The 13,497-nt window shown below is 35.6% G+C and overlaps 1 protein-coding gene across 18 annotated transcripts in view; it reads left to right on the top strand.

Moving 5' to 3' along the window:
- Window positions 1–13,497, top strand: part of SLC10A7 (solute carrier family 10 member 7) — a 239,304-nt gene that overhangs the window by 83,256 nt on the left and 142,551 nt on the right. The window contains exon 6 of one of the 18 annotated variants that reach the window (XM_070504853.1): window positions 12,199–12,232. The exons of 16 other annotated variants lie outside the window; for them this stretch is intronic. In XM_070504853.1, the coding sequence (XP_070360954.1) occupies window positions 12,199–12,232 (34 nt within the window). Of the gene's footprint in view, window positions 1–12,198; window positions 12,261–13,497 lie in introns of those variants that run through there. One more of the 18 variants, XM_070504857.1, reaches the window with a different exon arrangement.

Genomic DNA, 13,497 nt, shown 5'->3' with positions numbered 1-13,497 from the left:
GCCCTCCGCACTGGAGTCTGGCAGGGTCATAATTCAGAATATTGTTTGACTTTGGTCTTATCGTCTTGTCAGAGATTAAAATTTGTTAAATGAGATATAGAAAGAAATAAAGATGTGACTTAGGGTGGAGGAACTTTGGAGAGTGATATATATCTCTATATAGTGGAGAAAAGAAGAGAGAATTTTTAGATACTAAAAGAAGGGATGTATCGTTAATCAGACATGATTTTTTAATGGTAAAGTTGGTTCAATTTTCTTATGATAGCCTAAAAAAATACATTTGTGCTATCTATATTTCTTATAGCAGCCTGACAAATCATTCAGAATTCCTGATCAGTAACTGCTGAGGTATACAAATTTTAAGCAGGACAACTTTTCAGTAACTAAAATCAGCAATAAGAAAGGTGATTTCTTGTTTACAAAAAAAAATAGTAACTTTACATGTTGCTTTTTCTCTTTTCTTCATTTACGTCTACCTCTTTAAATTGAAGAGGAAAAAAATGAGTAGAAGTCATGAAAAATATTAGAGAAATGTAGACTTTCTGCCTATTGCCCTTTAATTCACAGGGGTTTTCCCTCAAAGATGGTTGAATCCTGATTCTGTATCATTAAACGTCTCTATAGAATTTTGGATCCATATCTCATGTAGTTTCAAACAAAACAATTGTTGAAGTCAAAAGGTTAAGTTTCCAGCTCTAAAAAAAATTGAATAAAAACTCCCAGTGCAGACAAGTGGTTAAAAAAAGGGTTTAAGTGTGTGCCAGTAGAAAATATACACATTAGGAAGAATACTTCCTCTTGTAACAGAATGCTGTTGTTCTCTTTTGTATGAATTTTCAAGATATATTTGAAAAGTAGCATCAAGATGTTTCTAAAGAACAATCTCAACAAACATTCCTCAGTCTTGAAACTAATCTTCCATCATGTATGCCTTTTTAAAAAATTCTATCAACCTGGCACCACAATCACTAAGGCTTTTCTAGTGCCAAAAATATCATGAACTAATGAAAATCTCAAATAGCATTCTGTATCTCCGTCTTAGTTTTACTAGATGTTGCTGGCCTTTCATTTCTATATGGGAACTGTAAGTAGTGAGTCACCTAAAGTCTGTATTTTGATATATGTTTTTAAAAATACAGACTAGAAGGGGAAGTTTTTCTCTTTAAAGGAGGAGAAGTTGGGTGCTACACAGTTCTTAAGGAAGTTTTTCTTTCTTTGCTGCAAATCACCATTGATACCATGAAGATTCTTGGCTTAAGTCTTTCTTGGCTTGATATCACCCATAAACAGAATCATTTCCAGTAATATTATTTGTTATTTTGTCTGTTTGAGCCATCCATTTTTAAGATATTTTCTCCTGATTGCTGGGGATATAGGTGGCTTGTACTTTGGAAATTTACTATGATCCTCTTTCAAACAGGAATTTTGTGGCTCTATCGCGCAGGGATGGACTCACATTAATCTACTCATTGATAGTGATATATGCAGCAGATTGCTAATTTATTAATTGAGAGTTGGAAAAACAGTTATGAGAAACTCTTAGACACTTAGGTTGGTGCTTTCTCTCCTCGTGGTTAAATTCACATGGAAGAAATTTTAATAAGTTTATTTGGTGGGAGTGGAATTGGAGGAAGAAGAGGTAGAGAGATAATTCACAAGTTTGATTCTATCAGGCTGTTGTAAGTGAATGTGTCTGGCTCCACAACAAGGGTATGTTGCCCTTGGAAACAGACAGGTCCATCATTTGGATCAGGGATCTTCTTTCCTAGATGGTGCTTAGATAGATGTTTTTAAGAGTTGCTTTTAGGTACTTTCTCACTGCTTCCCATTGCTGACCGCTTTCCCCTTTTATTGACTCACCATACCTTAAAGTGAAGTCTTGCTGACATTGGAAACGTTCTAATATTTTAAGGCTATTTTGCTTGTCTTTGCTGTAAAGGCGTTTCCCTTATTTCCAAGTTCAGAGAGGGAGAAGATACATTAGTATTTTCGTTGTTTATCATCTATACAGCTGAACAAACATATGGTAGCCACAAGGCACGTGTGGCTATTCAAAAGTTAATTAATTAAAGTTAAATAAAATTAATCATGCAGTTCCTCAGTCACACTAGCCACATTTCAGGTATTTAATAACCACATGTGACTGCTGGTTACAGTACTGCACAAAATGTTGAACATTTTCATCACTGCAGAAAATTCTATTGGATTCCACTAAAGAGAGATGTTTAATTGACAAACTATTTTCCAGTTATCTATTTGAATATAACTTAGAGTCCAATATTTTAATTTGTCTTCATTTTTGTGTATTTATTTCAGATATAGCCCAACTTACTATTTCAGTCTTCCCTAGTGAATTTGAAGTCGGTTGTCTATACATGTTCAGCCCGATAGGGATTTTGTTGTTATGATACTAGTTGGTTAAGTATCCAGCACCTAAGCATTTGCTTATTAAAAAGTGCTCATGAATTTCATTTGCAATTCTCCTTTAGTTACTCAAAGGACTATTTACTGTCAAGTAGTAGAAAAAACACTACTGCACAGCCAAAACATTCCTTATTTGTTACATTATAATTTTCATAATTTTGACTTATAATGGTAGATTTCTTTTTTCAACACTGTGCTATTTTGATAAATTAATAACACTCCTTTGGAAATGCTCACAGTGCCAGGAATATAGATACAACCTTATATGTATAAGAGATGTCCTTTGAAAAACAGTATCATGTTTTAGCTAGAGGCACCTGAAAGTCAATTCATTTTCAAAGTCTGAATATGATTTTATGTTTAATTTGTGTGCCTTCTTCTGCATTTAACAACTGTTCTCATGGGACTATTAAATTTTTTAATCTGCTTTAACCCCTTTCACATTTGAAAAAGCATTTTCACTAAGACTGGTCTTTGTTACCTGGTAATTTGACTAGTCAGTGGTTTTCTAGCATTTGGATTTCACTGATAGGTAAAATTTCAAAAGAAATTTTGGGGAGTGCCTCATGTTTTTAATTACTTATTTTGATAAATAAGAACTACCATTTATTATCATCATTTCATGAAAGAATAGACATTTAAACATAAAACCCAGGGCCCGGCCTGGTGGCATAGTGGTTAAGTTCATGCGCTTGGCTTCAGCGGCCTGAGGTTCACAGGTTCAGATTCCCAGTGTGGACCTACACACCACTCATCAAGCCTTCCTGGGGCTGCGTCCTACATGCAACATAGAGGAAGATTGGCAACAGATGTTAGTTCAGGGCCAATCTTCCTGACCAAAATAAAATAAAATAAAATAAAACCCAGAAGGATGTATTTCAGGCATCCTTGAATAAATCTAGCTTTATCATTGATAGACTATATTCTTCTTATTTTTCCCATTCATTCCTTTAGAGCTTTTGACTAGTCTCTTGCCTAAGCTCTTCACTGTTGAAATTATCACCCTTTGTTTGTTGGTTTTCATCTTTGTTGATCTTTTTACCACCTCTATTTGGTGTTTTAAATTATAATTTTGACGTAGATTCTATACTACTCATAGGCAAAGACTGTCTCTATTCAAGGAAATCCTATAGTATAATCAGGCCAGTTAGAACATTTGATAAGTGATGGTGATTTATCAAAAAGTTATTATTATTTTTTTTAGATTGGCACCTGAGCTAACATCTGTTGCCATTCTTTTTTTTCTTCTTCTTTTCCCCAAAGCCCCCTAGTACATAGTTGTATATTCTAGATGTATGTCCTTCTGGCTCTGCTGTGTGGGACACCACCTCAGCAAAGCTTGATGAGTGGTGCTGGGTCCACACCCAGGATCCGAACCAGCAAAACCCTGGGCTGCTGAAGCAGAGCACATGAACTTAACCACTCGTCCATGGGGCCAGCCCTCAAAAAGTTATTTAACAGTCTTAGCTATGCCAACTGTTAACCAAATTTTCATTTGTCTAATTCATACTCTGCGTTAAGTTTGTCTTTGTTATACTCTGTAGGGGCTAGAAAGAAATGGTATCTCTTCCAGAGTTGGAGGAAGATGAAAACAGAGGACTAAACATAAAATAACTTAAGTAGACCTAAGAATTCAGTTTCAAAGAAAAATCTATTTGGGAAATATTTGGATAATATAGCTCACTTGTCATGAACTTAGAATTTTAGGAAAAAATATCTAGTTTGTAAAAATATGTTTTTTAAGGTAACATTTAAAATATGTATATATATAACTTTTACTTGTGGAATTTTTGTGAGCTTGGTAGACTCGTGAAAGAACTTCCTGGAGTGTATTTATATACACTCAGATATATATTTATTCATCCATATTCTTATACACAATTGTTCTTATCATTAGAAAAGCTCACGTTTTATTGAGTACTTTAAAGATAATAGGTTCTCAGCAGCTACTGAAAGGAGTACAAAGATGTCTCCATGCACAGATCCTGCTCTCAGAGAGCTTACACTGTAGTAGTTAAATATGTACAAAAATATATGTAAAAGAATAGCCAAAGTATGAGCAATTGGGATTACCTCCTGGAAGGGACGGTATGAGAAAAAGCCTTGCAGAATTGATAGAATTTGGGAAAATAGTGATGTTTATTCCAGAAGGCTAAGGGGATCTTACTATTCCTGCTTCTCTATGTAAAAATCTTTCTAGTAGGCTAAGTTTATCATGAGTTATAATATTGGTATCTTATAGACAAAATTTGGTATAATCCAAAAGGGACAAGTAATAGATAGAAGGAGGCTTGGTCTAATATTTTTCATAGCTGAATTTCTGCAAGAAAGGTATATTTGACATGAAAAGCCTGTAAATTTATTTATTAGACTTTTTAGTTACACTTTTACACATGATTAAAATATAGTAATGTTCATTTTAGGTAAATGTAAAAATATGTGTATATATACACATATATCTAGTCTCTATATACAGAATATTAATCTTTGCTTCTGTTGAAAAATAGTTTTTCTTTTATAAAAGTTAAGAAAAAATTTCATTTGCTTTTATCGATATTATTGACATCTTAGCAGAACTCTATTAAATTTGGGCTATGGTATGTATAAATTACCTATGGTCTATGGTATCTCTAAATTATGTTCTACAAAATACAAGAATTAAAGAAAAAGACTGATGTTTCATAGAACTTATAAAGTATTATACATGATTGGGAGACAGCTATACCATACAGGAAAAATTTTCCCTTTCGTTCCTTTCCTCTTTCCATTTACCTAAGTATGGCCAAAACCCTCTTTATAATCCTATATCTAGACTTTTTATCTAGTCTCTAGATATGATATTTTCCTAAACCTCTGGTCTCTTAAAAACAGCAATAACATTTTTTATTAGAGACTTTGGAACTTATACAATGGGGATCAAATAATATTAGTGAATCTTGTGTACCCATTTCTCAGCTTCAGCTGTTGTTGGCTCAAGACAGTCTTGTTTCCTCTACACCCCCATGCACTTTCCTCATCTCAGGTATTATTTTGATGCAAACCTCAGTCATCATTTTATTTCAACATGAATTTAATAAGAAAGGACTCTCTCTTGTTTTTTAAACATAACTATAATGCTGTTTTCCTACTTAGAGACTTTTACTGGCCAAGTTTTTCATGAAAGCGTCTGGGATATCTTTATGGTAGAAAGGCTAGGAAATGCAAGGAACATAAACAGACTGGGGACTCAAAGATCTTAGGATTAGTAAGTGTGGTGTCATGAGCAAAATCAGGGAGTTTAGGCGAGAGAATAATTTTGAGTGAGATGATTGTTTGATTTGATACCTATTACTTACATGGTGATGCCGGGACATCCGAAGGTGTCTAGGGGTGGATATGGTTGATATTTGTTCTTTCTTCGTGAACGAAGGACACATCGATCTTAAACCAATATAGATTCTTTTAGGTTGACCATTAATTCCTTTCCCTCTTTTTTTTTTTTTAAAAAAAAACTTTTGATCTCATCCTGTGTTCCAGCCTCCATGTCTCTACTGCCACTCTCCTCCATTCCCATACAATTTTTGGTATACTTTGTAACCTTACTTTTCCATTAATTGTATATTTTTTAGTTCATTATGTTAAAACATTCATTTTCTTCTTAAAAATAATTTTGACCCTTCTGACAGTACTTAGAGTTAGTGATGACTAGCTGATGAAAACTATTTCAATAGAATGAATGATAGCTTTGATTTTAATTTTGTAGTGATTTCAGCTTAAGGTATTTTTTAAAGTAAAAGTGTAAAATAGTATCATAGACGAAGTTCCTTTCATTAAAAGAACACATAAATAAATGCCACTGGTTCCTGAAATTAAATTAGAACCCAAAATGCTCATAAATTAGCAACTTTATTTCTTTTTTAAAAAGTTCTTAGCTTTCAAAATACCTCTTTCTATTTTACTTTGAAAATGGTATAAACAATTTAGCTTATAGGCCAAAATGGGGATCCCATTATTCTTTTTGGGGCATGAGTGTCATCACATTAATGTCAGTTTGGGTTATCTGTATTTATCGAGAGTAAAAATCAGGTTTGTTTCACTGCCTGGTTTCAGCCTGCAGCAGACTTTCACATCAGAATTATAAACCCTAAAAATTAGAGATTTGTATAGAAAGTGGAGATTTATATGGCTAGAACCTACTTTAGCTTTATAACACACTCATAATTATTAGCGATGGGATCCGTGCTGTTAACACTGGTCACTGTTTGAATGTTCCGTGATAATTTATAGGGTTGATTACTCCCGCCTCAAGTGGAACCTTAGGAAGAAGAGCAGCAAATGGTAAATCTTTGTGATGGTCCCTGGAGCAGCGTTTCAGTTTGAGGCTCTGAGTTATGCAGGTCTCAACCTCTTTTCCTCCCCTGGCCTTTCCTGTGGCTCATCGTCATCATCATCATCCATTCAGATAATGCCTGTTCAGAAATCACAGGTCCCCGGGGAGGAGAAGGTGGGGCAAGGCCTGTTATAAGCACACTCGCCACAAACCTTTCACCTTGCTGTCAAGGTGACAAATGTTTGTCCTTAAGGGAACACTGGAGGTTAAATCACCAGTGTTTCTCTCACTTATCTTCTTTCCCATACTACCCCAGCTCTTAGCCAAATTTATAGCTAAAAGAATCTCAGAAAATTAGGCTACTTGTAACCTTTATGGACCTTGTTCAGAGATGTTTTACGCAAGCTCAAAGTACTGACTACATTATGTATGGGGACTAAGTAATTAGAATTTGCTAAACGTCATTATGTAAGTACATTTTTATTTCCGAGCTTATTCAGAAGGAAAAGATTTGGGAAAGAAACATTTAAATTTCAAGAAATAGTATTGGGAGCTGCAAATGTAATTGTGATAGGTGAGCAATGACTTATTTTTACATCAGCACATGTTCAGGGTGTACACGTCCTCACATGGAGAGACACTAAAATGTGCATTAACCTTGGAGATGGAAGTTGCTCTGGATTTCTTCATCTCTTTTTTAGCTCATTCTCTTCCATTCTCCATATAGCAGTGAGAATGATCTTGAAAGATGTAAATTGATATGTCATTTTTCTGCTTAAAATCCTTCAATGTTTCTTGGGCTAAATACCAAAATCCCTTATATGGTTTACAAGGTTCTGCATGATCTATTCCTTGCCTTCCTCTCCAGCTTCATCCCATGCCACCGTCTTCACCCACAAGGCACCTTCCATGTGGGCATAACTTGTGGTTTCTCCAGTTCATTCATTCAACAAATACTTTATTGGGCTCCTACTTTGTATTAAGCCTACAGAAATGTATAAAACAGACAAATATTCGTGGAGCTCACATTCTAGTGAGCAGATATAACAACTAAAATATATATTATATAATATATAATTTTATATATTTTAGTTGCAAATCTATATATTTTAGTTGTTACATTTATTTGTATGTATATATATGTCAAATGGAAGAAAATGAAGCAGGAAATGGGGGGAAATAAGGAGGAAGCTAGAGGGATTGCAATTTTTTTAAAAGGTGACAGGTGACAGTCTTGCATAGAATATTTGAGCGGAGACTTGAGGCAGGTCAGGGAACAAACCATGAAGATATTTGGGGAAATAGTGTTCCATATAGAGAGAACCCAAAGTGCAAAGGTACTGAGGCTGGAAAAAGGCCAGAACAGAGTGGGCAATAGAGATAAATTCAGATATGTAACAAGGGGCCAGATTATATAGTTAGGGCCTTGTGGGCCATTGAAAGGCATTTGGGTTTAAATCTAGTTGAGATGGTATATAAGTCAGCTTGAGCTGCCATAACAAATTGCCGTGGACTGGGTGGCTTAAGCAACAGAAATTTATTTCTCACAGTTCTAGAGGCTGGGAAGTCCAAGGTCAAGGTGCCAGGTGATTCAGTTCCAGGTGATTGATCTCTTCCTGGCTTATAGATGGTAGCCTTTTCACTGTGTCCTCACAGAGACTGAGAGAGAGAAAGGGAGAGATCTGATGTCTCTTCCTCTTCTAATAAGGCACTTGTCCTTCTGATTAGGGCCCCATCTTTATGACCTCCTTTAACCTTAATTACCACCTAAAGGCCCTGTCTCCAAGTACAGTCACACTGGGCGTTAGGGCTTCAACATATGGATTTTGGGGTGACACAATTCAGTTCATAGCAGATGGGAAGACATTTAGAGTTCTGAGCAGAGCAGTAACATGATCCCTCTTAATGACCGCTGGGTTGAATGGACTATAGGATTAAGGGCAGGAGCAGGGAGACCAGTTAGGAAATGTTTGCACTAGTTCAGCCAGGAGATGGTGCCTCCAACCAGGATGTATTGAACCAAGCGCATTACAGCCTCAGGGCATTCTCACAGGCTGTTCCCTTGGTTACTTATATATGTATAGTATCTTACAGGTTTCAAAGCTCTTGTACATATATTTTCTCAGGCAAGCACCACACTTCTCTTGTGAGTCAGGCACAGTACTGTGAGACTCAGGTTTCAAATGAGACTAATTCTGGAGTCAGACTGCCTGGGTTTGTATTTCCTCACTGTGCCCCCAGTTCCTGGGAATAGCAAATGTGCCAACCTTATGTAGTGTGAAGATTAAATGAAATAGTCTTTGTTAAATGTTTAGTAGAGTGTCTGGTGCATTAGCAAATAATAAATGTTAGCTGTCATTGTTTTAGTCATCTAATAGATAATTGAGTCAAAAATGTCAATTGGTTTGTGCAAACTTATCTAGCTTCTAATCAGAAGAACCGTAGCTAGAATCCAGTTCCTATTATTTATCATACACTTTACTTTCCATTGTATCATGAAGCTGAAGGAGTTCCAGTTTAAAAGAGGATAGTTCAAATTAAAGAAGGTAGTAAAGGTTTCTTTCTCTTAAAATAGTCTATAATTTGAACTTTTCAGTCTTCCATCCTGACCCACACTCTTTCCTTCTGAAATTAATCCACATAAGTAGGATTTCCCCATGTATCTATTTATTCATAAAGGTTAGCTTTTTCTTTCCTTGAAGTAGTCCAAACGTTTGAACCTCCTTTGAATTAATAATTTATTCCTTCTCTAGAAATTGCTTAATTTCTTTCTATTGTTTTTTCAACAGTTCACTATTTAGTGGTTTCATTAGGAATGAAAGTAGTGCTTCTGGGACTGTTAAATTATGACTTTAAGGAGATATCTGCTCCCAAATCTGACTTTTACCTCTGTTTTTGTCCGGCCTCCACTGTTGGGTATTTTACTGGTGAGTAGGACACACGTTCCTGTAGGAAGTCATGGCCAAACATCTGTGCAGGCTTGTAGGCATTTCTCAGTGAGTTCTGAACACTGACGAAATTGATGTCAGCTCCTGGTAGGATTTTTGAATGGGCTAGAAGGGTTGTGAAAAAGCCTTATTATTAGTTCTCGTTTGCTGGGTTTTTTTTGGAAGATTAGCCCTGAGCTAACATCTGCCACCAATCCTCCCCTTTTTGCTGAGGAAGATTGGCCCTGAGCTAACATCTGTTCCCATCTTCCTCTACTTTATATGTGGGATGCCTGCTACAGCATGGCTTGCTGAGTGATGTGTAGGTCCGCACCCATGATCGGAACTGGCGAATCCCAGGCCACCGAAGCGGAGTGTGGGAACTTAACTGCTGCGCCACTGGGCCAGCCCCTGGGTTGCTATTTTTTTCAAGTGGCCCTTGGTATCTCCTTGCTGGGGCACATGGACATGTCTAAATCTCCTGTGCAGGAGCTGTATTTAATGGTCATTTATCTAGAATCCTCCTTTTGCCAGGGCTCTCCTATTATTTCCTAGCTATATTGGGTATGGCCCAAAGTGAGACATCCAGGAATTTGCAGCCTCCCCGGAGCTATTCCTGAACAAGCAGTTGATTAACTCAGCGTTCTGGGTTTTGGATATTTCTATTTCACCATCCCTTCCAAACAAAGATCTTAGTGTCTGACCTTCCCATCCTCTTCTTCCTCCATATTTCTCTGAATTTTCCTTCCTGCAGTTCTAGAAGCATAGCCTGCTTGCTCCCTGGGCCATTAAGAGTTCCCTTGCATCATATCCTGAATTTTCTCTCTTTGTGTGTGGTAAAGATTGGTGTTTAACTCTACCAAATTTGACCCATAATCTGTAATAGAAATTTGAAGACTTTAGGAAATTCTTTTCTCTCTCAAGAACACTAAGTATGTCTTTCAAGATTCTTGTCTCTCTAGGAACTCAAATAAACCTAACTTGACAGTCAAAACTGAGTAATAACTTTAATGCTGTAAACTATGTTCACCCTGCTCTGAGTGATAGCCTAATGGCTTAGCCTGAATGGAAAGGCTGCAAGGACTAGTTTTACATTTGAATAAAAAAGAAAAAGATGTAGTTGAATATGTTCATAATATTCCTGTTATAGGTTTTTGATTTCACAAGCATGATTGCTTTAGCAACTTTTCATTCATCCTAGGTAATATCTTATAACTTTTTAGGAGCAGGAAACTGTAGTGAAGAGAGTCACCTAGAAGGTGAAATACTGAAAGTTAAAAGCAAGAAAAGAGACAGCAAAATCACTAATGTAAGTCTATATTGAAAGGTCCCCTTGGTTTAGGGACACATAGCCTTATCTACTCCACTAACGTCTGAGGGGACCACTATATTACATGGCAGAATGTAAAATAGTTTTAATATATAATTTTCATTGTAAGGCATCAAGAAATGATTAAATTATGTGAAACCTACTTTTTTTAAAACAAGGTGGAGAAATAAATAATGATGTATGCTTAAATGACCCATGTTTAAAATGCTTGGAATTAAAATGTTTTGGTATCTTAAAGAAATCATCTTTGGCTATCTGAGAAAATCAATTTATATAGAAAATATTATCCTATAATGACCCTAGGTAAATGATGGGTTTTTCTTGTATATATGCAGAGCATGTATATTTATTTTAAGGAAATAGAGAAGTTTAATTGGTCCTTCAGAATCCCTTTCAATTCATTCTGGTTGAAAATTTTGAAATTCATTTGTTTAAGAAATATTTTTTGGTGTTTACTGTGTGCCTGGAGCTAAGCTAGACATTGGGAATAGAGTGGTGAACAAGACAGGCATAATCCTTGTCCAGGTGGAGTTTGCATTCAAGTAAGGAGATGGACCATAGATAAAAAAATTACATTATAATTAAGTGCTATGGAGGAAATAAGCAGAATAATGATAAACCAGAAATTGTTCTGTTTTAGTCCAATTTTTTTCTCACTTACTCCCCATTTTTCCTCCTCTCCTAAGATAATTTCTTTACCAAAGAAACTCAGCCTTTAAGTGTTTTGCTTAAATCCTCCATATGTAGTTGTTTAATATTGGAAAGATGATGTCGGTCAGTGACAGTAGACGCTGACAGTCAAAATTTGGCTGATATTTACATTGACATACTTAAAACTTTAATGTAGGTTGTGTTAGGTGGGATAAGCTGGAAGAGTATCATTTTAGTAACAGTGCAATAATAAGTATAGAAAAGATATTTGTGTACTTTACAAATGATATCAGTCATTGCATTTAACTTTTTACTTTCCTTTGCTCCTAAAACAGATACTCATTGTAGAGGTGTCATGTTGTTATTTTTGCTATAAAAATTAATATTAATGTTTAAAGGAGATATATACAATAAAAAGTGACGTTAATTAGTAACTTGTTTTAAAATTACCTTTTGATAAGATAAAGGAAAATGCCTTTCAGAAGATCATGTGAATTACTCTCTATCTCTTTCAGGCCAAGTAATTATATTCTATAATGTAATTTTTTTTTTGTTAGATGGACGGAGTAAAGATAAAAGACGACCATAGAGGTAACAACCTACTCCACTGCTGACTGAAGCGGGTGTTAGAAATGCAGATGAAGTGTATTGACTAAAGACTATACAAATTTGAAGTGAAAATGCCACTGGTCTGTGTGCAGTGTTCTGCACATATGAAGTTTCAGAAAGTTAAATTATTCATTTTATTGTGTGAACTAGTTCAGGGGTTAGGAAAAAGGTGCCTTTTACGTTTAAACTGTTTCTTCCCCTTTTTCCTTTTATCTGCGCTTGACAAGCAAAATGAATTTTGTTTTGTAAGTTTTGTTCCAGCAAGTGAATGACTTACAATTCTATGTGAAAAAAAATACACACCTAGGAACAGATAACTCACAGATTTAAGGGACAATATAAAACAGTAGAAACTGGAAATTATTTTTCTTCCTCATGTTTGTTATAATGAAATCCACTAAAGACAAATCAATGTGCAAGTAGCTATCTAATCATCACCAGCAACCTCACCAGGAAGTATTTCTCAAGTGCCTGCATTATTCTGTGCTGGGTAAGAAGTTTTAAAAAATAAGCCATTCCTTCTCTAATCTTATAAGTAAGCATCCTGATTTTTTTCAAGATAAAACTGAGATTTTTAAAGCATTCAATATGTAATTTTAAAGCAGAGTGACATTTTAAAAGGGAAATATCACAATTCCTGGAATTATTTCTACTCGTTTTGACTCATTTTGCTTTTTGGTCTCAAGGGCTGGCTGGCCTTGCTACAGGGCACTGCACTGGTACCTAGAGGTTGACACCAGTATTAAAACACCTGCTTTTGGTGAACTTGGATCACTTCAAAGCATCCAAAGAGGTTTTAAATATGTCAAGGAGGGAGACATAAACACTTAATTCTCATTTTAAAGGTGAAGAAGCTCTGAACAAATTATGCTTTTATTTATTTATTTATTATTTACATTGAGATTCAAAGTTATGGAACTACTGAAGTTTTTACTCAATCTGTGCAAGATGTCGGTTTAAAATATCTTTCTTTTGGGTCCTAAGAGAAAGGGCTTCAGCATCCAGCAGACTGGGTTAGAATCCTGTTTCTGTCCCTTATAAGCTGTGTGACTCTGGCAAGTAAATTAACATCTTTTGATCCAAATTATTCTGAATATTAAGTGGGGATAATAAGAATACCTACTCCTGGGGATTGTTGTGAGATTGAATACAAAACAGTGGGCTTCATACACTGTAGGAACTCAGTGTGTATCTCCCTTCCTTCTTGTTGGGGCAGTAGCTAGCCTTATAGAATATCCCGCCTCTGC

Source organism: Equus asinus, chromosome 3 (genome assembly GCF_041296235.1).
Source record: "Equus asinus isolate D_3611 breed Donkey chromosome 3, EquAss-T2T_v2, whole genome shotgun sequence".
Lineage (NCBI taxonomy): Eukaryota > Metazoa > Chordata > Mammalia > Perissodactyla > Equidae > Equus > Equus asinus.
This window is presented reverse-complemented; position numbering and strand designations above follow the sequence as displayed.